This window comes from Diospyros lotus, chromosome 13 (assembly GCF_014633365.1).
Source record: "Diospyros lotus cultivar Yz01 chromosome 13, ASM1463336v1, whole genome shotgun sequence".
Lineage (NCBI taxonomy): Eukaryota > Viridiplantae > Streptophyta > Magnoliopsida > Ericales > Ebenaceae > Diospyros > Diospyros lotus.
In genome coordinates this window covers 31442987-31469957 of record NC_068350.1, presented here as the reverse complement: position 1 = coordinate 31469957, position 26971 = coordinate 31442987, and the positions used below count along the sequence as shown (strand labels likewise).

Sequence of the window (26971 nt, the reverse complement as noted above, 5' to 3'; positions counted from 1 at the left end):
ATATTCATGTTGCCTTTAAATTCAAATTGCACCAAATCAAACCACTTTCAAAATAACAAGCTAAAAAAAAAAAATTATTAAACTACTAATAACCTCAATTGTCCATAATCTTCATTAATTATCAATCATCTTTCATCTTCAAGTTCAAGAGCATCATCATCTTCATCATCTTTTGTCTTCAAACATAGCTAAATCGGAGGAATAATTAATTAAAGTACACATGCAGATAAAGTTGCACAAATCGAATGAATTGTACAATTCATGATTGATTCTAAGAGATTTTCGATTCACCCTATAAATTCGAATAGTGAATCGTATGATTCTATCAGCGGTGAAATCAACCCAACCCAGTTAATGTACATATTTGGACAAGACCTTGTAGTATTCTTTCTAAAGGGGGTAAAAAGAGTTGATTTGCAACCCTTTGTACATGTTTTGATGGTACCTTTATCAAAGCGGGGGGCTGATGTCAGCGAGGGGTGAGGGAGGGAATGACGCTGCTGGTAAGATCATTTCCTGATGCGCTTGACGATATATAAGGGTCCCTGCTTGCAGAGGTCAGCAAAGACGAAGTGCTTGATTCACCAAAATATTGAGATGTGGATTCTGACGAGTAAATTTCGCTTTGTGGCATCATTCGGATTATGTTCTCCAGCTCTCTCACAACGTCCAACATGGAAGGCCGTCTTTCCGGCTCGTCCTCGCAACACCTGATTGCTAAATCTACAAATCTCTCGACACATTCAGAAGGGTAAGAACCCATTCTGCTGTCTATAATGGAGAACATTGTGCCTGACCGATGAGCCAAAATCACCTAAAAAATCAAATTGGAAGATATTAATCCTTCGTACTCAATTCTCTCCCCTACTTTCAGAAGGATAAAATCAGGAAGAAATTTGGTTGAAGAATCCAAAGACTCCAAATGTATTGAACTTATCATTAGGCATTGATCAGAGATGTACTTGTCTAAAACCCTACCATTGAACAGACACGAGAAAATTGAGACCTCAAAAGATGACAAATGGATAGAGAAAGTACCTCGCGGACAATATTTTTGCCATGTGATATTGGTTGCATTCCTGTCAAGATCTCTAGAAATACAACACCGAGGCTATAAACATCACTTTTGTCTGTCAGCATATGCGTCAGGAGATATTCAGGATCAAGGTAACCCTGCAGGGGGCATATATAATAGGTGACTTGGATGAACACACAAACAATTGAACCTAGATACTTGATAGCGCTGGAAATTTTGATCTTAAAAAGTACGAAAGACCCACTAACTATATGACAATTATCAATAGCAAATGTTTTCCCAAATAACTAAAAAAAGGGAATTCCAAGTGCACGAGGCATTCAGCTTTACAAGGCTCACCCTCAAATAAACAAAAAAAAAGTTCCATGGCTTCAGTACTAGTAGAGCTGTGACTTTCATTGTTTCCTTCAAGGCACATACAGACATCTCCTTTTGGAAGTGAATCGTCATTTGATGATGCATTAAGTAATTAGGGATATTCACAATGTTAACTTCAAACAAGAAAGACTATATATAGCTGGTTTGATACACAAGTTCCATCAAGGAATGTGCTGCAACTCGCTATAATCTGGCCACACCTCCTGGATAATACAACCTTCCTATACATTTTGAACTTCTCTGCAGAAATTTAACTTAACAGAAGCTCCAAGTCCAATTCCAACCACAGTTCTGATTATTGGCAATAGATGCATCTAACGAAAAATCAGCCAGACAAGGTGGGTGGACAGAATAACAGATGAAAAAGGAGGTGCTGAAAATTGACCAACTTGTGAAATAAGGTAAACAACCATTTTTTCAGAATGAATTAGATGGCCCCTTAAATGCATTAGGAGATCTTGAAGAAAATTAACTCCCATGTGCATGAGAAACCATGTGAGAGTTCATCTGTGGATGCGTAGTAAGAACTAGTCTAAAGTCTTCTTTTCTAAACATAATGACCTTCAAATATTCTACCATTAGCAGGTATGATCAGACAAGTTATACATTCTTATTTCTGTCAACAGAAACAATAAAAATTATATATTTCTTGATATTTGGAAAGCTGAGGTGGAAACAGAAACAATCAATAATCTTTCTGACTTCATATCTTTATGTGCGTGCACCTTTTACAGTGACATAGAATGATAGAAATAATTTCAAATTTTTTCATTCTTGGCACCGACATTAAATTAGAACCTAAGAAATTGTGCATACACATTTGACATGGCTTGTCTAAAAGCTGTTACTTGTGTTTATGTAGCTGTTAGTTTCTTGTATAGTCTCCCGAGTTTATATAATTCAACAGAGCTGAGGCAGACCTACCGGAGTTCCTTTCACAACTGTGGACACATGACCTGGCACAGTCCCTTCATCATCGAGAACAGGTGCAAGTCGTGAAAGCCCAAAATCAGACACTTTAGCAGTAAGTTTGGAGTCCAGCAATATGTTGCTGGCCTTGATATCTCGGTGAAATATAGGTGGATGAGCGTCAGTATGGAGGTAAAGGATGCCTTTGGCAGAGCCTAGTGCAATTCGTAATCTCATACCAAAATTCAAACATTCCTTTGATTTAGCTGTCAAGTTAAAGAAACCATCTATTAGGTCTTTGTAAGAACTCATTAATTATTTAAGATGTAACTACACAAAATATGAATTCTCAAATGGTTGACTGCAATTTAGACGAAGATTGTAAGAAGTAGATGTTTTATTATAGAAACAGGTGAATGACATCCAAAAACAAGATAAAAAAAAAAAAAACTGGAATTATTTACTGCAAAGAGCATACAATTTTTTTTTTTTTTTGCAATTTAAGTGCTGCTATTGAGTTTTAAGATGGTTTAGAATCTAGGAATGAGTGAGAGGAGTAAAATCAATAACCACCGGAGTAAAATAGATTATGCCTGATCCAAAACCATTTACTTCAAGGTTCTCCAGAAGAATATAGGTTGATGAGAAATAGAACATCACACTCTCACCCACTTAAGGGGGTAGGGTGCGGGCTTGGGAGAGGGGAGGAATAACCTACACACTCCCAACCATGCCTTAAAACTTCACCAGAGAGGTTAAAAATAAGGAAAAGATATAAAGAAAAAAAAAGAGGAAAAGTACATATCTAAGTGCAGAAAGTTAATGATAGGACGACATGGAGATAGATGATAAATCTTGAATAACATTTCTTACCGGAAAGCCAGTCTTGCAGAGTGCCATTAGGCATGAACTCATAAACCACCATCTGAACTTGCACCAAGCACGTAATGAAATCAATAAGTTTGAAAGCAGAATTGCATATCAGGGAAAAGAAAAATAAAAAAGAACAAGTAGAAAAATAATAACTTTAAGATCTGCAAACCCAGATATGAGTATTGTTGTAACGAGTGGAAGACTCAAACACACAGTAAACAAGTATTCACAGAATCCAAACACTTCAGTAAAAGGTAATCATGCAAACACTTATGCAGAAAATAAAACGCAAGCAAACAAGAAAGAAAAACAGAATCAAGAAAGGAGACACAAAAGTTTTATCGTGGTTCACCCCAGAATAGGGCTACGTCCACGTTGAGCTCAGGAAGAAAGAGCTCACTGCACGATTTTGAGAAAGGTTACACCCTCAATACATAAAATCTGTACATAAATGGTTCTTCTAACAAAATAGCCTCACAATCATTAAGTACAGATTAGAAGAAAACCCTAAGAACCAAAGATTACACGAGAACAGAAAACATCAAGAATGAAAAACCTTGCTCACCGAAAGAAACCCTTCTCCGATTGCTCTTTCCTCCCTTCTCTCTCTTTCTTTCTATGATTTTTCTTCTACTTCACAATCCCGAGGCACTGTAGTATTTATATATAATCTGAGCGGCTAAGATTTGATCCAATATAGGCAAAATCGACGGCCACGGGATGATCGTATAACAAGATTAATAGAAAAGGCTGAAGGACAATCAAGAGGAGTAGGGCAGAGAGGTGTGGCCTTGATGGTTGCCAAGTGGCCATCCATCAGTGGCCCATTTTAGGCAACTGAAGTTGCCAACTCTACTCTCCATCAAGATGACACTGTGTTGATGCTTCACTCACAACAAGTATATTATAAAAAGTTACCAATATCACCTACAGAAACAAAAACTAAAATGCCTAAATAACTCTTGTCTCAGGTGACTGCAAAATAACACATATGATTGTAAGCAAGTATTTTTATTCCAATGTACCATTTTGTACGGTACTATCTTCGAAATTATGGAATTGCTCTTTTCTTCTAATAGAATGTTTAACACCAAATAACACAGTTGTTAGTTGTCAATAATTTATGTGTGGCACACAATGGGAGTTTGGAACTACTTAATATAAAAGAGATATATTTGGATACAAGTGAACTAAATCCAAGTGTAAAATGTATCATTCATACTTAGAAAAAATTAAAAATCATGTAAGATCCCCATGGTTATGTTTTACTATTAGTCTTGTTTCAGCAGAAATAAATTGTTAGAAATCAACGAGTGGATTCCTTCCTATTGTGGTTTCTTTCTTGTTATGTATTGTTGATTCCTAGCGGAATACTTGTTGCTTGTTGGTTCTGATTTGATTTCCTTGTATGTTACAGTTGTAGTATCTTTCCTTTGATGTACGTATCTGCTAAGTTAGTTTAGGAAACCTTCTTTCATTAGAAAACTGCCTATTCTAATTGGTAGGCATGTATATATATATATATGTTGTATTTTTAAGTTGAATAGCGAGAAGATTGGATGATTTCTTCTTCTTTCAACATGGTATCAGAGCCTTAGGTGCCATCAACGAACTAGGGTTTCCCTCTATTGTTCATAGCTGAAATCTTCTTCCACAAACCTAAGTTATGATAGAAATTGTAGTGTGGTCATCGGCGGTGAGTTGCAGAATATTCAACTAGCCTTTAGATTAAATGGGAAGAATTATCTCAAGTGGTCCCAACTTATTAGGATGTTCCTGAAAGGCAAGGGAAAGTTGAGCCACTTGCTTGGAACAAGACAAAAAGAGAATGATCCAGCATTTGTCTATTGGGATGAGGAGGATTCTTTAGTCATATCTTGACTTTGGAACTCAATGATTTCCATAAATAAGTGACATCGTGATGTTCCTTACAACAACTAAGGAAATCTGGGAAAAAATGAAGATCACCTATTCGTAGGTAAATGATGCAGCTCAAATATATGAGATCAGAACCAAGGTGGCAACCTTAGGCACTCGATCCATAACCGAGAATGCTAACTTGCTGCAGACCTTGTGAATTGGATCACTATCAATGTATCCAAATGAAGTGCAGTGAGGATACTGCCATTCAAAAAAGGTTTGGGGAGAAGGAGATAATCTATGATTTTTTTTAGCTGGATTAAACATGGAGTATGATGCAATTAGAATCCAGATCAAAACGAATTTGCTTTCATTGAATGAGGTAATATCCATAGTGCGTGTAGAGGAAGGCAGAAGATGAGTGATGCTAGAGACCAATCACATGGAGAACTCAACCCTTTTAACTCTAAAGGGTCTTGTGTAGGAGAGATGGGCTAGAAAAGATAGGAAGACTGTGGATCCAAGTAAAGCCACAAGGATAACTTGTAGTGTACATTCTACAAGAAATCGAGGCACACCATTGACAAATGCTAGAACCTTCATGGGAAGCCAGCTAAAGGTGAACAACAAAAGGGGCAGGCCTATGTGGCTAATGGTCAACAGGTTCCCTATGCTGTCAATAACCAGTAGGTTGTGGAAGAGAAAGCTCTAGAGCAGGCTGAACTGATGGAACTCAATCAAGAGCAGATAGAGAAGCTGAGGAACCTACTTGGGACTCTTGAAAAAGGGGTCGGGGTAGGTACTTCAAACCTAGCCTTCACAGGTATAACTTCCACTATTTTTAACTTACATGCTTCAGATTTAGCCCTTAAAAATACATGGATCCTTGACTCTGGAGCCACAAACCATATGACACTTTCTTCACACAAGTTTTTATCCTATAAACCATGCCCAAGCATAAAGAAAATTGTATTGGCAGATGGTTCTCTAACTATTGTAGCTGGAATAGGGGATATTCGTATAAACAACAAATTAACCCTAAAGGGTGTCCTTCATGTTCCTAATCTTTTTACCAACCTGGTTTCCATTAAAAAACTAACCCATGATGCTAATTGCCATGTCATCTTTTGTCCCTCCTTTTGTGAATTTCAAGAAAATGACTTGAGGAAGATGATTGGGCATGCTAGGGGGTAAAGGAGGGACTTTATCATCTTGAAGATTTTAGTGGACAGATTACTAAGAAACATTTTTCCCCTGTATCATTTTTAGTTAAATCCAATAAGGATGTACTTTGGCTTCATCATTTTCGCCTAGGGCATCCATCCTTTAGTGTTCTTCAATTTATGGTTTCCTCTTTGTTCAAGGGATTAGTTATTAGGGATTTCCAATGTGATGTTTGTCAACTTGCTAAACATAGAAGGGTTTCATTCCCTCTCAATAATAATAGAAGGTCTATTCCCTTTACTCTAATTCATAGTGATATATGGGGTCTTTCCCCCGTTCCTAATCTCTTGGGTGCTCAGTGGGTTGTGTTATTTGTAGATGACTGCACACGAGTGATGTGGTTATATCTATTGAAGTCCAAATCAGAAGTAAGCACCATCTTTCCAAACTTCTATACTATGATAAAAAATTAATTTAGAGCTAAAATAAAAAGGGTTAGAATAGATAATGCTAAAGACTTTTACAACCAAACCCTATCTAATTTTTGCAAGAGAAGGTATAATCCATGAATTATCTTATGTCTATACCCCTCAACAAAATGGTGTAATGGAATGGCCATTTGCAAGTTGTTACAAGAGTCTTGCTATTCCATAATAATGTCCTTAAACATTATTGGGGAGAAGCTGACTTGATAGCTACCTTTCTTATTAATAGGTTACCGTTCTGTTGTGCTTCTTTTTATTGTTTTGGGACCGATTCCTCGAGTGGAGCGAAGGGAAGGACGAAGCCTAGTCCCCACCTAGGGCATTTCTTATTGAGACATAGTTCATCTCTTCAATTATTGGTTTGGTGTGTGAGTAATCCGGTCGATTATTCATCGGTGGCGCCCGTAGGTGGGAGTGGGTCGTCATAGTATTGGTGCTAGAGGAGGATCTAGAATAGGCTGCTGCTGTTGTGCTCATCTCTTAAAAATATAGGGAGACCTTTTGGATCGAACCGATGAGGATGGAAGGAGAGTTAAAGACTACTCTTCTTGAGGTTCTTACTGATTCTACTCATTTAAAGGAAGAATAGATGAGTCATGGATCTAAGAATCACGAGGCATGCCCAAAAAAGGTAGGTCAACATCTGTATCAGCCCACGAAATATGTTTCCCTTGATCACCAGTACTAGTAGGTCCAAGAACGATTGGGTTTCAACAAATGTAACATCTTTGGACACAGAATTTTCTAGTAGTAGGGTGATAGCATTTGTACTCTTTTTGAGTGGGTGAGTAACTAAGAAATACACATTTGAGGGCTCGAGGATCCAATTTATCCCTATGGTGTTTGGACACATGAACAAAAAAAACACAACTAAAGACTCTCAAAGGAAGAGGAGAATGAAGAACTACTGCTGGAAAATAGGAGAACAAGCATTGAACTGGGCTTTGATGCTTTAGGAGAGTAGAAGGAACTCTTTTAATTAAGTAGGCAGCAGTCAAAACTGTCGCTCCCCAAAAATGCTTAGAAATAGAATGGTGAAGTATAAGAGCTCTAAGGACATTAAGTAAATGCCTTATTTTCCTCTCTGCCACACCATTCTGTTGTGGAGTATCAACACATGATGACTCATGAATAATTCATTCTTGCTGGAAAAAAATGATGCAAGTGATGATTAAAGTAATCCCTAGTATTATTAGTTTGGAATTTTTTAATTTGAGACCCAAATTGGTTAGATATCATCTTATAGAATGTAGGCAAGATAGAATTGATGGCTGCCTTATTCTTTAAGAGATACACCCAAGTCATTCTAGTAAAATCACCAATAAAAGTAATAAACCATCTAACCCCAAAATAATTTGGAATTCTAAATGGACCCTACACATCCGGGTGAATGAAAGTGAATAGAATGGAGGATAATTTATTACTCATGGGATAAGAGACTCTATGATGTTTAGAAAACTCACACACATCACAATGAAGATTAGACACATCTAAATTTCGAAGCAAAGTAGGAAACATAGACTGCATTAAACCAATGGAAGGATGCCCCAAATGGCAATGCTGAAGCCAAAAATCAATGATAGAAGTAGATTGAAAAGAATAGGCATTGATAGGTTGCTCCCCCTAAAGAGCATCATTACTTGTCTTCAAATAGTACAACCTATTCCATTCATCAACAACACCAATCTTCTTCCCCATGTTCAGTGTTTGAAACTTACATTTGTTAGGGAAAAAAATAATGTAGCAATTTAAATCCTTGGTCAACTGATGGACATAAATCAAGTTGTGAGAAAGATTAGGCACACGAAGGACCTGTTGGATAGGTAATGGCGAATTGAGGTTCACATTACCATGACCAACTATAGGAATTGCATCGCCATTGGCCACTGTTATCCTTTTAGGGCTACTTATTGGGGTATAAGAGTCAAAAGACATTTATATCAAAGGTTATATGATTGGTACCCCTTGAATCTAGGATCCATAAATTATTCCTAATAGTATGTGAGGGAATACTAGATTTAGAATTCAAACAAATATCTGTTTGAGACATGGAACAAGAACCATCTTGAATGGTTTTCAAAAAACTCTTAAGCTCGCTGATCTCCTTAGCATTTAGTTGTTCAACCATGATGACTGAATCTGCCTTCTTCAAGAGAGATTCTTCCTCCTTAGTTGCTTGAAAGGCTTAACTTGGTTCCGAGACTGAAGGTGTTTCATGCCTCCCACCTTGTTTAGCGTTGCTTTTTTTCCATGGAGCTTAAAGCAGGTCTCCCTGGTATGCTTGGATTTCTTGCAAAAGGAACACCACAAACCATCTCGATTTTGTGACTTAGAATTAACTTCAGTCTTACCCTGCTGTGGCTTAAATCGAGTAGCATCCTTTTTATTAATCACCATTGTAGATCCATTAGAAGGTATTTCATTTAGCATAGCTATCATTCTATATTCCTCACTATGAACAATAGCAAACACTTCATTGAGAGAGGGAAGTTTTTCTTTACCTAGAATGTGCACTCTCACTTGATCAAATCAGCATTAAGTCCTACCAAGAATTCTATTACCCTGTCCCTTTCAAATATTGCAGTTATGGTGGCCTCATCTTCACTACATTTCATTTTAATATCTTGATAATAATGTAACCCAAGCCAATATCCATTCATTTTATTGTAGTACTCAATGATAGTTAAAGATCTTTGTCTCGTACTACTTATTTTCATCTTAATGTCAAGCATCACAGATGCATCTTGCACTTTAGAGTAAGTATGCTTTGCAGTGTTCCAAATCTCTTTAGCAGTAGATAGGAACATGCAATTTCTACTTACCTTAGGTTGCATCGAGGTCCATAACTAAGACATAATCAAAGAATCCTCAACTTCCTATGTAGCGAAACCAGAGTCTTTAGCATTTGGACTTGGTTCAGTTAGGTGAGTCATCTTCCCTTGTCCCTTCAAAAAGGTTCACATGAGTTGTGCCCACTGTAGATAATTCCTCCCATCAAGCCTATAGGAATGATGTATTCTTAGTAGGTCACTGGTAGGAGTACTCCCCATTGATAGATCACACGAAACAACCTCTCTTCTTGTCATTGGAGTAGTGGTTTCTGAAATTTCTGACATGGTAGAGAATGGGAAGGAACAATCGATCTAGCAACATAGGATTAACTTTGAATATTGCTATGGCAATTAAGGCACACATCAATGAGAGAACAAACAAAAGTAAAAGACAAGGCATAATGGTAGGAAAAACGACGCACTGGAGGGTTTGGATAGGAAGAGTGCAATAAAGACACTTTAGGGTTTTTAGGATGAGTAAGAGGATGGCTCTGATACCATGTTAAAAAATGATGGAACCTCTTGTTGTTAATTCCTTAACTTGAGAAGAAGCTTTACATATCCTCTTATAGACATGAGGACTTTACAACATAGGAAATGATACAACAAAATAAAGGAAATAATCAATTATATACAATCAAGAAATCTCTTAAACTAGAATAGGAAAGAATTGACTATATACGTTAGGAAATTCCTAAAATTATTTTTAAAAACTTCCGATCAAAAGAGCTGTCACCAACCACAACCGCCAACCACAATGAGAATGTGTGGGAAGCACGGGATCATGAGCACATCAAACCGTGTAGCCAAAATAGGAAACTTTGGCTACATGGATCCACACATTTCATCAGAGCCTTTTATAGCTCCTCCTTGTTGCCAACTTCTAATGGTTGCAACCTCCCATACAAGCTTAAGTGTAACAGATAATAGCTTCTAGCCACCTAGCCACTAACCGTACTACTTACAGCATGGAAAGACAAAAATACCCCCCTGTTTTATCCTAGTGTCCTGACAAAGTGGCATTCGTTCCCACCAAGTAAAAATCATTTTTAAGAAGAGCAATACTGAAGTGTTAAGCGGATAAATAATAGCATTTTTAGCACTAATTGTCCCAAGAAAAAATGAAACAAAAGATAATAAAGTTCTTCAATTGAGCTCACGTCCAAATCTCACATACCTGCTCACCTTCTTCATCACAGTATCCAACCAATGAAACTAGATTTCGATGATGTAACCTCGACAACATTTCTATCTCTGTCAAGAACTCCTTGTTACCTTGCAAAGATCCTTCTTTTGCACGCTTTATGGCCACAACTGTGTTATCAGATAAAATTCCTCTATAAACATTACCATAACCTCCTTGGCCAACTTGTGTTGAGCTACTGAAATCTTCAGTTGCCAATGCCATTTCATTAAAAGTAAAGCTTTTAACACCATCAATTTTTATAGAATGCTTTGAGGCTGCAAAGATTAAAATGAAATTTACATGACTACTTGGCAATTCTCAGAGATGTCTTAATCGATAAAGAGAATTAAACATCAGTGTAATGTAAAATAACTCACAAAGGCGCTTTCTTGGCATGATATGCTTGTTTCTAGCATGTCTTCTAGCAATGAAAAATGCAACTATTGCAGATATTGTAACAGAAGAAGCAACAGCAGCTAAAACAGTTGCTATCAACATGCCCTTGCTTATACTTCCCCCTGTATTCCTCAAATTGACTGCAGGTCCAAGGAAATAAACATAAATGTGAAGAAAATTCAGCCTAGCATTGGCTTAATTTGATAGTTCTCAAATTGGAGCAGTAACATTCTATCAAAGACAATAATTCTCAGCATCATAAAAGAGCAACAGAGTTAGTGTATTAGTCAGTATGTAGAAACCCATCAAACTTAGTCAAGTAATGACTTTACAAGCTAAGCACATACACATTTGGGTATAGTCCTATATGATTTTTTGGGTGCCTAAACTTTGTGAACATGCGTCTTTCCAAATTATGCAAGTCTATAAACTGCATGAGAACAACAAATTATTTAATTGAGAAAATGAATTAGGTCCATTACCCTGTGGATTCTGTTGAATTCCTTAAAATCCACTCCACTGCACAATTATGAGTGTTGCACACAATTCCTTTTCTTTTCAAAAATTCCAATGAACTTAAAATTTTCAGTAATGCCAACAACGGAATGAAATTTTAGAACTAAAAAAGTCAGAATGAATTGCTGTGTCTGCATTTTAGAATTCCACATCTAATTAGCTAACCAAACTTAAACAGCAGAAAAGTTGCCTCAAATTGCACTGTGAAACCAGAAATGTCAAAATTTTATTTCAGCATGTGAATTCACTTCATCTCAAATGGAAAAGTTTCCAGTGAGTTTTCATAAAGGAATGAGAAGTTGCCAAAAAATTTTGGAAATTTACAGGCAACATCAAAAAAATAAATTGAGATCTAGCTATATGCATTTATAAGATGATAATAGTTGTTAAATAACTGCTACATACATATATACATCCTTTTACCGGACAACAAATTTAGAATAGGAAGCAAAACATTTAGCAGACCTAATAAGTAATACCAAATACAGACTCGTCATCAGAATTCAGAAATAAATGTGTCATTCTAAAGGTAAGATCCAACTAAACAACAACTAGTAGTTTCATCTCAGGGGTTCAGAGCACGGGGCAATGAATCTCATTGACAATTCTCCTAAGAAGTACACTATTAATGAAGAGGGGAAAAAATTAGTTTCTTTTTCTTTCTTTAAAATTCATTGGGGGAGAGGGGGGCTAGTTGGAGGTTAAAAAGAGGCATAATGTGATAGAATCCTAGCACTGGACCTCCAACAGATTTCAATCTTTCTTCCCTCTCATTCTATCCATTTTAACTTTCTTTATATTCCAAGAAAATCTGAAATGCTTCTTTTATTGTCATTCTTTTTGGTTTGAAGAGAAAAAGTAACTTTTCTTTTCCAAATACCACTGCATTGGCCCTCGGAGGTAGCATTAAATCATGGGTTCTTGCATTTCATGGGCAGATGTCAGTGTAGAAATTAATCTAGGATCATAGGTTAAGGATTGGATAATGTAACATTGGGACTTTGATATGAAAATCTATAGAAGTGGTGGACGTGATAATTAGGATAATTAATATTGCGTGCTTCCAAGAGACTAGATGGGTTGAAGGAGAAGGCTAAAATGTTAGCAAAATCAGGATGCGAACTCTGGTACTTGAGAAATGATCAAGCAAATAATGGAGTGGGGATTGTTATGGATAAGACTTCGATAGATGGGGTAGTGGATGTGAAGAGAATATGAGATATGATAATTGTAGCTAAAGTTGTTATAGGAGAAGAGATGATGAATATTTTTGGTACATATGCACCACAAGTTCGGTTAGGAGAGGAAATAAAAACAAAATTTTGAGAAGATCTAGAGGGATTTGTACAAAATACCTATAGGAGAGAAGATAATTATAGGAGTTGACTTAAATGAATGAATGGTAAGAGAAGGGAATAAGTATAGAGATGTACATGGAGGTTATGAATTTGGCAAAAGAAAATGAGAGTAAAGTTATTTTGAAATTTGCCATGGATATGACCCCATCAAAGCCAATAGTAGGCTTAAGAAATAAGATGGAACACTTGATCATATATAAAAATGGCTTATGAACAACCTAAATAGACTGCTTTCCTATGAGACAAGAAGACTGCTCGTGTTGTAAGGATTGTAAAGTTATACCAAGAGAATGCATGGGCACTCAACATAGACCTATGGTCATTGATGTTCATATAAAAAAATAGGGGAAAAATGATACAAAATGAGCTTGCAGAATTTTAAATGTGAAAAACAAACTATTTTAAAGGAAAAATTGTGTGGCATAAGAGATTGGACCATAGAAGGAGAGACAAATCAAATGTGTTTTGAAATGACTATTGTTATGCAAAATACAACAAAAATGGTTCTAGAAGAGTGAAATGGGAAAATAAAAACCAATTAAAAAAGAGTCTAGTTGATAAAAGAGGTACAAGAAAAAAGAAAATTTAAAGCTGTTAACGTGTGAAGTTAAAGGGAAAAGGAAAGTAGCCTTACATGGCTGCTTCTAGAATGGTATGCTTTTTAGAAAGTTTCTAAATCTTGATTTTGGATAGTTTACTAATTCCAAATTATGATACTTTCCCAAAGTGTTTTATTGTAATCTTCTTTGTTGTAATATTTCCTAAAGTTGTAAATATTCAACCCTATAACTAGGGCTATATAATGAATGAGAAGATAAGCTTTTTTGTCCAATCTTACAAAAGCCATGAGATCTTTCTACAAGACTTTACATAAATATTTTGGTGACAAAGGAAGCACAAAAAAAAAAAAAAAAAAGAAAAAAGAAAAAGAAGCAGCAGTTAGTGAAGAAAAATCAAAAGCTTTTACAAATTTATACCAATAATTTGATATAAAAAAAGAGGAAAGCTATATATACATATATATATATATAAACTAGCTAAAGCAAGGGAGGAAAACAAGGGATTTAAGCCATGTGAAATGCAAAAAAGATGGAAATAAAAAAGTACAGCAATGACAAGGTAGAGATGGAAGGAGTATTTCTCAAAATTAATCAATAAAAGTGGAGAAATAAATATTATGTTGCGGCATCTTCGTAAACCTAAAGAAGATAGGAATTACATGTCCCATAGACATAAATATCCAAACAAATTAAAGCAAATATTGAAAAAGATGAAAAATAGTAAAGCAGTTGGAGTAGATAATATCTTGATAGAAGGATTGAAATGGATGGGAAACAAGGGCATTTCTTAGTTAACGAAAGTAATTAATGCGATCCTTAAATAAAAAAAAGATATCAAATGATTGGAGGAAGAGCACTTTAATGCCTATTTACAAAAAATAAAGGAGATGTTCAAACCAAACTAATATGCCACACTATGAAACTTTCAGAGAGAGTGATTTAGGCAAAGATTAAGGAGACAAACCAAGGTGTCTAGAAACTAATTTGGTTTCATGCCTAGTGGGTCAACAATGAAAGCTATATATTTGCTAAACTGTTTGAAGGAAACCTAAACACAAAAATTTACATATAGTGTTTATAGATCTAGAAAAAACTTAATGACAAAATTCATAGATTTATAGTGGAAAAGTGCATCTGGAGTTTAATGTGATAGAAAGATTCTATTAAAGTTGAAAAGAAAATTTTATAGGACAACTACAAAAACCAACTTCATTGTATGACACAAAATGTAGGATAATAAAGTACTAATATGTGCAAAATATAAGAATAATCAAGATAAAAAAATTAAGATTCATTCATGGGCATACAAGAAAAAATAAAATTAGAAATGAAATTATTTGTAATAAGGCCAAAGTGGCTCCTATTAAAGATAACATATGTGGATGTGATTAAAATAGTTTGGCCATGCCATGTGAGAAGAAGACAAATAGAGGCTCCTATGAGGAGAATGGATAGAATGAAAAAGTATTTAGTAAAAAAGGTAAAAGAAGACCAAGAAAAGCTTGGTGGGAGAATTTGAGGTATAATATAAGGGCTGTACAAAAGGTTATAGACAGAAATAAATAGCAAGCTAGAATTCATGTAACCAACCCCACATAATGGGATTCAAGCTTGATATGTTGTTATTGTTGTTCTATGTCATTGAGAATTTTTTTGAAAGAACTTGGATTTGGGGTTTTTGTTTTCCTATAACAGAAATATTTCAGCTGTTTAAACAAAATAAATTTTTTCTTCCTTCAATGCAGAACTACTTAAGAGTAGCTGTCAAAATCCTTCAAATGTATCAATTGAATCTAGGACCAAACCTCCACGATATCATACTAAGCTTATAGAAAATGAGGCTTACAATATGAAGATATCTAACACGCCCACATGTCTTGCACAAACATGGAAAAATAGACCAAACCAAATACAATGAACCAACATAAGCAAAAGACAATGTGAAACCACAAATATGATGGTGAACAAAGAGGCTGTCAAACCTTAAACCTAAGACCTCTTGGCTAGAGCTATGAAACCACATTGGATCACTAATTAACCCAAAGCTTAGCTAATCAACAATAGTGAGCTCGGATATAGATATGATACCCAAATATGATTTTCAATCAGTGATATGTGGAACTTCATCAATTTCATATTAGAAAAAGACCTGTGTTGGAGTGCTTACCGTCTGAATATGGCCCCAGAAGAGTAAAGTTGAGAAGCTCATAAGGTCCAAACAAGTCAATACCATTAAATTGCCATGACGTGAATCTGCCTCTAATTCTCAGAATTTCACTTTCGTTGAAAGTTTTGGTGTCACCAACCGCAGGAAAAAGCTTCAAATACATCCTCAGACGAGGGCCTTCCCAGCCAATAGATTCGATAGATAGTTGGTAACGGTGCAAGTTAAGAGACCTTGTCAAGTAGTTCTCAAATTCATTAACATACGGAAGGAAATAATAGAAACTAGGACTCTTCAACCGATACCCAATTCTAAGAGGTGATGCACAGTAGCATGGAAGTGGAGATGATGGTACATATTCAAAGTTGTTGTCAAGATGACATAATTGGACAGGACAAGTGACAGTTGAATTTTCCAAATCTTCAACAGTATTATCACCGCCTGCTTCATGTTCACAGAACCGGTCTATATTTTGTATGGTGGCATTACTGCAAATAGGATTGCCTTGTAACCTGAAGAAGGCATAACAAAAACTTACAATAATGTATGCAACTGCTAATTGATTGTTTACGAAAGAAAGAGCATTAAGTGACGACAATTAAACCAATTTTTAACTTGCATGTGCTAAAGATACGTAACCACAGTAAATTATGCATAAACAAATGCATCTACAACAGAGTTTTGACTAATATATTACATTAGAGGATTCCTTTTCTGGCACAATTGAATGTGCAATGAGTTTTAGATGCCTTCCTCCATCTTCACTTTTTATAACTGCTTTATTCAAAAAGTAAACAAAAAACTAAATTAAATTGAAAAAAAAAAGGGGCAAGTTAAGTCCCAGGTATATACATCCGTATGATATCGCAGCTCCGTAAGCACGAGCCAGATCACTCCCAAGTAATGCCAATCGAAGCTATCGAGATTCAAGAAAATCTTTCATACTTTGAGAAACTGATCAAAATTTTGGATTATAGAGATAAAGTTTTGAGGAACAAATTAATTCCCCTTGTGCAAGTTCTGTGGAGAAACCCAGTAAGTGAAGAGATAACTTGGGAGCGAGAAGAAGGCATGAAGATTAATTTTTCATACCTATTTGAGGACCCTATAGTCAGAATAAGCGAAGAATGATCAAATTTCGAGGACGAAATTTTTGTAAGGAGGGGAGAATGTAATACCCTAAAACATTGTGAATAATAATCGTAATTTTGGTATTTCAGACCCTAGTGGAATTATTAGAATTTTAGTGTTTATCAATAAATTTAATAGGGTTATGTATGTATAAATTTATTTATATTGTATAAAGTATATAGTTTAATCATAGTAAAAAATACCAAAGATCATAAGGTTTAGGTATTAAAAATTAGAATTTTCTTTCAATATTTTAAGTGTTATAAATTTATATATGTATATATAATAAAATTAAATAAAAAAAATCAAGAAAAAATTGGAGCAGGCGCAATGGCCATGCTCTGGCCGCACCTGCAACAAGCTATCAGAGGGAGAGGGGCGGCATTAATGCCGCAGTGGCCGACGGGATGGTTTTCAGGACGCGTGGTCGCCTTTGATGGGACAACTCGTGGTCGATTTGGCTATAAATAGCCGCGTTCGAGCAGCCCTTTTCATCGAAATTTTTGCTTCAAGAAGCGGGTGATTGGGGCAGTGTTTGAGAGATTGGTGAGTGAGGTTTTAGTCCTTGAGTCGTGGGCAAGATTTCTGGAACGTTTGGTGGCCAACGGAACAGAGGAAGAGGAGAAACGAAGCTCACCAGAAAATCGCACCTTCGCCGGATCCGAGGCTTCAACCAGCAAATCAAGGTATTTTTGTTGTTTTTTTCTAAATTCTAAGGCTATATTTGGGTTTGGGAGGTTGGATTTAGGGGGAAGGGAAGCTTTTTTTGAAGGTTGGGGGTCGGGAGGCTCGCCAGCGGCGAAGTGGCCGCTGAAGAAGACGACCTTGTGGGTCGGGCGCATGGTGGCACGCGCCAGTGCGTGAGGAGGTGGTGCGTGGCCTGCATGCGCGTTAGGTGGGAAATAAAGAAAAAAGAAAAGAAAAGGAAAGGAAAGGAAAGAAAAGAAGAGAAAATAAAATAGAAAAAATTTTGTAAAAATTTTGAAAAAAATTCCAAAAAATCTAGAATTTCATTTATGCCTTATTTTGGGAAACATTTTATGGAAAATGGTAAATTAATTAATTATTTAAGTGATTTTGTTATTATGGAAATAAGGAAAAAATAGGAATTTAATCTAAAAAATTACAAAAAAATTCCAGAAGGCTAGAAATGTTATTTTAAGAATATTAGAAAAGAAAAATTGGGTTAAATGAGGGTTTTGATATTTATTATGATTTTTTTTTTAAAGAAATAAGACTTAGAAATAAAGAGAAATAGTAAAAATTATGATAATTATGAGAAAAATAGGAAATTGATATTATGGAATAAATTCAATGTTTTAGGAACCCTTGAGGCCCGAGGATTGGGAAATAGCTCATTTGACACGTTTATTGAGGTCACCATGCTTATCGAGGCAGCTTAATTGTAAAACGTAAGTGTACTATTACAAGATTAGTGCGGTTATAAATGTTTATGTTTAAACCCCGATCTTCGGGAATGCTTTCATCATATTGACATGTTATGATATATATCAATCACGTAGACTGCACACATAACATGCTATGAAAATGCATACGTACACGTTGATATCATTGATCACATGCATCGTTGCCGTAGGGAGTACGAACTAGTGCCGCTACCTTACCAAGGGTGCCCCCATACACCCCGACTTCTTCGAAAGAGGTGGGCGTAAAAATGGTAGGTAGCATGAAAGGTGCAGTTGACACCTATGATGAGTAAGACATTGCATACACACATGATAAAACATTTTGTACCCTTACTTAGATGGTTCATCATCTAATTGGCTTTTTTCCCCTGGAATATTCAAACGTTCCAGTTGGGACTTGCAGTGATGGTACGTAAATCGAATATGCGTAATGACACGAGTTGTCGAGGAACGAGCAAGTTGTACCACGTTTTGTTGTAGCTTGAATATTTCAAATATTATGAATAGCAAGAATGTTTGTTTTGAAAGCTTTTGTATTGTACTGAGAATTTGGTATTATGAACTGTGATTAGTTATCAATGTATGAGATGCTATGATCAGGTTCAATTTTAGCTTCCACTTTATAAAATTTTATTTAAATCTAGTGCATTAAATTGTTTCGTCTGGCACTAGATAGGTCTAAGGGAATTTTGGGAATAATGTAAGCTAGCATGAAAAAAAAAAAAAAAATAAGTCCCAAATTTTCTAAAACTTAACACGCTCTGAGAAGGTGGGGTGTTACATTTATCTCCTACACAACACAATCCTAAGTCTACTGTCAACATTTTAGAAATAGCTCACTCCAAGGAGTTTGATTTGAGAGGGAATGTTGAAGCATATACCAAATAAGTGGTTGATTTCCTTTAATTGTTGATGAGTTATATTTGTGTAGGCTGTTATATTGTTATGTTTCCTATGTTGTTCATTTATATTTTAGCTTGCTATATAAACTCGGGTAATGCTGTCATTTGTATGTTTTGATTCATTTTTAATAATTGAAAGTTTCTCTCTCTTACATTTCATTTCTTTTTGTATCCAAGTTTCATTACGAAGAAAAGATATTCTTGTTAACTCTAGAATAAAGCCCACCATTTTTAATCTGTTAAGAAGCAATTTTAAGGAAATCTATAACAAAGAGAAAGCCTAAAGTAACTTATTTCTTTGTATAGAATTTAAAAAACTTATAGAGTAAGAAACGAAATGAAAACCATAAAAAGAATTCAAAAATTATATGACTTTCACAAAGAAAACTGGCAGGTAGGTACTGATATGTGGGCCTCATGCAATCTGAGATCTTATACAAAGTTAACAGAGAACCAGGTGCACAATCTATAACATACGAGGAATTCACTAATTTCTGAACTTCATTGACAGACTTATTGTATAGGACTACAGAAAAAAGAAAGTAACCATACCTAAGTGTAACATTTGGTGGAGGATTGAGATCTCCTAAAATGTTTGAAATTGAATTCTTCCGAAGATCACTGCATTTTGAGGTGCATGGAGGGAGAAATCAGCAAGACACAGGTTCACAAAAAGCCAGAGTGACATATAAAGGAAGCTCATCATTTACAGTCTTATTTTTATTTAAGCACGGTAAACATCAGTTTTATGCTTCAAACTCTTACAGTAAAAGTCTAGTTTTTGCTCCAATGCCTACATCCTGCCAAATTTTAGCATGGATAGAACCTGTCAAAAGATTATTCTCAAGTGACCTGCAATGGATTATTATAAAAACCTGTTATCAAGCAAGCACTGGAAGAGTGTTCCATAATATAGTCAACTAGAAACCTGTAATTTAAAGTAGAAAAATTTCATGAAATAGAAGGATAAAAGAATCTGTGTCAATATCAGGAAGTTTAAACTGTACGTGTTTGACAAGTACTCTTTTTTCCTCCAAACTTATTTGCTAAGTACTCCAAAGAATTATAGATTATTTCACAATGTTACCATTTGTAAAGATTTTCTAACAGGAAACAGAAATACCACAATGTGGAAGTCCTCACAGTTTCTGTAGGAAAGGAAGATCTGAGAAACCTTCTGGAATAGATCCAGTAAGTTGATTATCTGACAGGTCACTGCAAAAAAAAAAATGTTTGTAATGATGAATATCCTATCATAAAAAGAACAATATCAGATCTTGCTAATGTTTTAGTACTGAAATTAACTTTGAATTCTATATTTAGCATTGTGTTTCATTTACAATCAGATGGAGAAGCAGATGAGGAAAAAAAAAAGGTAAAACCTAGAAACTTGTAGGCATAAATTTGCATATTTATGAAACAACTGGCCTTTTACATACATTGTTGTCATATTTTTGGGAAGCTGATTTGATGGTATCGATCCAGTGAGATGATTCATACTGAGATCTCTGTAACAGTAGCCAATTAGCATTTCAACATTCGGTAGCCAAAAAGCTTAAGGAAATAAAATACACCAACTTGACAAAGTAAGTTGTGCCCGTGTATTAGGACACTCAGGCGAAGTTAAATATATAAGTCGAAACTTACAAATAGTGAAGCCTAGGAATCCCACTTAGATCGGGTACAGCTCCATGCAAGCTACAATTTCGGAGACTTCTGCAAAGTCAGAGAAGAACAAATAGCATTAGCTTTCCCTTTTTCTAAGTAGAATAAAGAACTGATTCACCCAGAAAATAATAATAATAATAATAACTGATTGATTTTCAAAATGTACTATTACACTTCAGGAAAGGCATAAAAGTAAATATGTTGAGGCACGGTGAAAGTGGAGATTCTATCCTATGTTCTTGTAGTTGTCTAAACATTCCGGATTACAGCTCCTATTTACGCTTTAGTAGTTGCTGACAACAACAAATAACAATAATCACAGGCCACTAGTGGGGTGAGCATATACTGAGTTGCTAAGAAGCTTAAAAAATAACATTTGGCACTGGGGGATCTTGGAGTATCAAGGATTGAAGGAAAGAGCGGTTTGACTGGCAAAAGAGAGAGAACATGTGTGCTAATGAGACACGAAGGGGGAAAATATTTTGACATGTATATGTTATGTACAAAAGTATTTCAAACTGCAGTTTATCTTATCGATCTATCATCTTCTTCGTGAAAGAAGAAAAGGAAGAAAAATTGAGAGAAAACTGAGAAGAAAGAATAGAACTCTCAAATTCTTAGTCAGGATCTCAAATGATACAATGAGACTAGTTGAGTTTATATACTGCTCAATAGAATCTCTAACAAACTAATTGTTACTGACAGTTAGTAGTAACAAACTGAACAAATAACTCTATTTGTTAAAACAAAACAAAACTAATTAGCCACATAAGCAACTGAGAATAAAGCTGCCTACTAATAATAAACTGCATCATTTTCTCTTCTGTCCTCCTCTTATTCGTACACAACAAGAACTAGGACTATCCAAAACACACCAAGGGAGGTGCAACTAGGGCCATGGGGACTGTTATAGTTGTGGCCAACCTAGCCATCAGGCTTGGGATTGCCAGAAGCTTGAGCCTAGCTCAAAGTCTGCAAGTGGAAGTTGTGTAGTGTAATACCCGGTATTACATGGTGTTAGAAAAGATAGAATTTACAATGATTTTTAATGACCTTGAGTGGTCTATGTTAGATATGACCCAAAAAAGACCAATTCTAGTGACACAAAGGAACTCGATCTTGTAATTCTTTAAATATTATTTAAATGGCAAATTTATGTTTTATTTAAATTGTAATATGGTTTAAATTATAAAACATACATCCATTAGTATAATAAGGAGTGGATACCATTCTTAAGCATTAAGAATATGGGTTACGGATAATCCACAGTTCGTTATACTATAAACATGTTCCTGGCCATAGAATTCCTAATCTGGATAATAGCAACTCGTAAAGGCCAGCACATTGTCTTCTTCCTTATTCAGTATGAGATACTGAAAGATAAGGTTGGTGAGTCTTGTGCCATTCTATATGAGATATAAAAGGAAGATGAGTGGGTGCTCGTTACAAGAACGAGTTCACTGAACGAGAATATTAACATTAAATCACATGGGTTATTTCTCACGGGTCAATGATTTAATGTTAGCTGCGATTTTGTAACTAGTACTTAGACCTGAGATGACATGGATATCTGTATATTGGTGGATTAGGATATCATCAATATTATGTGGTTGTTCTAATCAAGGATAATCATACGTATCTATGTGCCTGATTCAGTGATACATGAGGTATGTGTGCATCAGACATGGAATCTATCACCTTGAGATTTATGAGGAAGATATCCTATGCGATCCAGTAATCACTTGACGATAAATACTTGGCCGAGGTAATATGACGATGGAATTTGTTCCATACGGGTTGTGTCATAATTAGTCAAGATTGATTTTGTATTTGATCATATGAAAAGATTAAGAGATTCGACCTACTGACCATGATCTCATATCTTGTTGGAATATAGGATGATAGAGGGACCGTATTGCATAGTAATGTAGTAAAAGGTTCACAATACCCGCTTCACAATAAATTGGGTAATCATGACATATTGCTAGATGTCACTCGTGATTTACAAGAATTAATTGTTGATTATTCTTGTTGCCAATTTATTTGTGAATCCAGAAAGTCCCAAAAAGACATCACTTTCAAAGAGAAAATAGATAAATTAGTAATTTTATAATTACTAATAATAGTGCATTTATTTATAGGATAAATAAGAATAATTAAATAATTATATTATGAATAAAATTGTTTAATCATTAATTGGGTTGGGCCTTTTGCTAGCACATTAGACTTGACCAAATAGCACTATCGGATTCAAGTTAACTTAAATGATTTGGGTTTGGCCTAATTGCATTAAATGGAATGGGCTTGGGAAGCCCAACCCATTTAATGTATATGTATAAGCTCTCTATCTCTTCATTTGCTTCACTTGATGTCTTCTTAAATCACTTGAAGGTTGAGAGAGTTTTGAAGAAGTGTTCTTGAATCCAAAAAGGTAACTTAGAAATTTTTGTGAAAAATTTCTTTACTTATCATTCTCTTTGAAATTCTTGGATAGAAGTGATTTCGGGTGGACCGACTCGGCATCCTAGACTTGGAGGATTAAACAGCAGGAAATCTAACGGTGAAATCGGATTTCATCAAAGAGGTAACCTTTCGTTTTGTTTCCAATTTTATTAAACCATAATTTCTGAAAAACGGGATACCTGAAAACTAAATTTAATTTTCGCTGCGCATATGATAATATCTTTGTAATTCCAACAGTGGTATCAGAGCCATCGTTTTTCAATTTTATGGTTTTATTCATATGATTATTGGACATAAAATTGGTGTTTTTTGAAAAATAAAAGAATTTTGGATGAGATCCGAGCATGGGTTGCATGCTAGCATCGCTGTAGAACTGATTTGGCATCGATCGATAGTGCTGGAATCAGATCTGGCGCAACTGGAAGCACCGGAATCTGTTCCGGGATGTCTGGGTAGTGCCGAGTGTGCCCTGGGGGCTGCCAGCGCGCATAGCGCACGCTGGGCATGCACGGCGCACGCACGCGTGCAAGGCGTGGCCTGGTGTGCCTGCTCGCGAGTGGGGCGGGCAGGCCTCGCGCACCCAGCATCGCGCGGAAAGTGTGGGCTGGGGCCCGCGCACTAGGCCAGCCCGCGCAAGCGCGGGTTGTCCCCCCCTCTCCTTTTGTCTGCCACGACAGACATTAATAAAATAAAAAATACAAAATTAAATAAATAAAATAATAATAAATAACTTTTAAAAAAAAATTGTTATTTCATTTATTTAATTTAAAATTTTATTATTTTATTTATTTATTTATATATTTTTATTTTAAAACTCCAAAGGTATAATTTGTTATACCCATGTCCAATAATCATATGATTGTTTATAATATGCTTTTAATTGTTAATAGCATGTTGTGGATGCCTTATTGCATATCGGTATTGGTCGTGGACTTAGGACACTACATGGATGATGTATGTGTAATGTGGATGTATGAATTATTTTATTTAACGGCCTGCGTGTCGGAGGTAATTGTCCTTTTCGTGACGGTTGTAAAATAATTATTTATTGCTTTTAATTTTATTATAAAAGTAGTTTATAGTAAATTGTAAAAGCAAGGAATTCACACATATTGAGGCAGAGCATGGAGTGAAGTCGTTGATGGCAAAATAATCAAAGGAAATGAAGACCCTATGTGAAAGGGTTATGCTTGTAATAGTTATAGGCGTTTCCTTATTTATACACCCACGAATGCATCGCACAATTTCAATGGCTAGAATTGTGCCTAGAATGCATGATTGAGTCCATGACCATATCGACTACTTTTATGCAATGTTTATTTACATTGTTGATGTATGTTAAAACGTTGCATGTGAAAAGTGAGACCAATTAATTAAAAATAAAAATCTTCCATATTTGTAAAATTAAATTGTAACCGGTTAGACCTTAAGAGCTAAGACAATCTAATCGGGGCTCTCCATCACGGTAGAAATTGAGGCATTTTCATTCGTGTGTTGATCGGCTATGGATACATAGGGGTTGCACATTGATTAAAATGCTTTAATTTCTATTTAAAACATTTGATAAGATGGGGATGCATAAATATCGAGACCCAAGAAACTATTATGTGAGGGAATCGATATTCAACTGTGCAGACTTGTCAGTGTAATGGTATGATTTAACTATATTCAATTGCCAAAAAACTATTATGTGAGGTACATTGGACTGGGAGCCGAAGTAAAATATTTGGGCCGTACATAAGATGTATTGGACAATAGTTGTCCACTTATTGAATTTATTATTCCAAGAATCTATTATGTGAGGAGTAATAAATTTAATAAGAATCCAAATACCCACTAGAATTCATACCAACGTGAATTCGCTTTTTCCTTTATTGGGAGTAAGGAATTTGAAAAACTTGGTGGGAGGTACTGTTTGATTTAAAGACCAAAATCAGATAGTTAAGAAAAAAACAAGATATCTAATAATCTACTTATTTTCTGCAGATACATCAAATGGCTTTCCTAAACTCACTTTCTAAATTTCTTGACGCAAACCGACTAATTGGACCAAATTTTAATGACTGGCTTCTGAATTTAAAACTGATTACAAACTTGGAGAAAATCACATATGTTTTGGAAGCGCCTATCCCTGAGCCAACCGCTGAATACATTACTCAGGAGGAACAAGATATACTCAATAAGTGGCAAGAGGATGATCTTGTCGCTAAGAGTTGCATCTTGCTTACTATGAGTCAAGAGTTACAGCGGCAGCGATGCCGAATACGTATTCGATTATTGCTCGTTTACAAGAGTTTTATGGTGAGCAAAGTCGTAGTGCTAGATATGAGATATCTAAAGCAATCTTTCGGGTAAAGATGTCTCTTGGAGGATCAGTAGGAGACCATGTTCTCAAAATGATCTCTTGGATGCATAAACTGAATGAATTAGATGCTCCAATGCATCAATATCTTCAAATAGATGCGATTCTTCAGTCTTTGCCAGATTCATATGGGAGCTTTATTTCAAACTTCTATATGAACAAGATTGAGTGTACTCCGGCGGAGCTAATGAATATGCTAATAACGGCCAGGGCAACATGAAAACAGGCACCGTGATGGTTGTGTCCTCTTCTAGTAAGACTAGAAAAGGGAAAGGGAAAAAGAAGGCCACCCAAGCAACTAAAGTGATTGAAAAGAAGAAGGGAAAAACTGTTGCCAAAGGAAAATGTTTCCATTGTGGCAAAGATGGACATTGGAAGAGGAATTGTAAAGATTACCTTAGTTCCTTGAAAAAGGAAGCAACAAGTATGATGATAGTTCATGACTATTTTTTCATTGCTTATTCTTCTACTTTATGGATTCTAGATTCTGGAGCGACAACTCATATTTGTGCATCTATATAGGATCTGGAACAAAGTAGAAGGCTCGCAGATGATGAGATTGTGCTAAAAGTGGCAAACGGGGCAAAAGTTGCAGCCACAGCTATTGGCACTGTTTCTTTAATTTTATCGCATAAACATAATTTAGTTTTGAACGATTGTGTATGTGTACTTGGAGCTTTTAAGAACATTATTTATATTCTTGTATTGGTGAAAGAAAATTATGAATTTTCTTTTAAGAATAATGTTTGTGAAATTTATTTTAGAAATAAATTGATTACTACTGGTAATTTTATCAATGGTCTTTATATTTTGAATGTGACTGTTGATAATGGTAAACATCTGCATGTGTCAAATAATAATAAGAGACCACGTGATAACCCAAATTCTAAAATTCTATGGCATCATAGATTGGGTCATATAGGGGATAACAGAATCACTAAGTTGGAAAAGGATGGGCTTTTGGGCCTATTAGGTTTTGAACCATATCCAACCTGTGAATCTTGTATCCTTGGTAAGATGACTAAATTATCTTTTACTGGGCAAGGTATAAGGGTCATAGAATTGTTAGAACTTATACATTCGGATGTATGTGGGCCTATTAATGTAATAGACCGAGGAGGATATCAATATTTCATAACTTTTACATATGATATGTCTAGATATGGATATGTTTATCTCATGAGACATAAATCTGAATCTTTTGAAATGTTCAAAGATTTCAAAGCTGAAGTAGAAAATCAAATTGGTAAAAAGATAAAGGCCTTACGATCAGATCGTGGAGGCGAGTATCTTAGTAACGAG

General features: G+C 35.5%; 1 protein-coding gene across 4 annotated transcripts in view; it reads right to left on the bottom strand.

The window, feature by feature from the left end:
- Nucleotides 1-189: 189 nt before the first annotated feature.
- The window catches only part of LOC127787927 (probable LRR receptor-like serine/threonine-protein kinase At1g06840), an 89759-nt gene continuing 62977 nt past the window's right edge, over nucleotides 190-26971 (bottom strand). For 3 of the 4 annotated variants that reach the window (XM_052316002.1, XM_052316003.1, XM_052316005.1), the window contains 12 exons: nucleotides 20824-20892; nucleotides 20616-20684; nucleotides 20320-20391; nucleotides 19942-20028; nucleotides 19729-19797; nucleotides 15720-16228; nucleotides 11100-11258; nucleotides 10714-10997; nucleotides 3197-3248; nucleotides 2339-2589; nucleotides 1039-1173; nucleotides 190-814 (listed from right to left, as the gene is read on the bottom strand). In XM_052316002.1, coding sequence (XP_052171962.1) covers nucleotides 470-814; nucleotides 1039-1173; nucleotides 2339-2589; nucleotides 3197-3248; nucleotides 10714-10997; nucleotides 11100-11258; nucleotides 15720-16228; nucleotides 19729-19797; nucleotides 19942-20028; nucleotides 20320-20391; nucleotides 20616-20684; nucleotides 20824-20892 — 2101 coding nt within the window. In that variant the 3' untranslated portion in view covers nucleotides 190-469. The remainder of the gene's footprint in view (nucleotides 815-1038; nucleotides 1174-2338; nucleotides 2590-3196; nucleotides 3249-10713; nucleotides 10998-11099; nucleotides 11259-15719; nucleotides 16229-19728; nucleotides 19798-19941; nucleotides 20029-20319; nucleotides 20392-20615; nucleotides 20685-20823; nucleotides 20893-26971) is intronic. The other variant, XM_052316004.1, reaches the window with a different exon arrangement.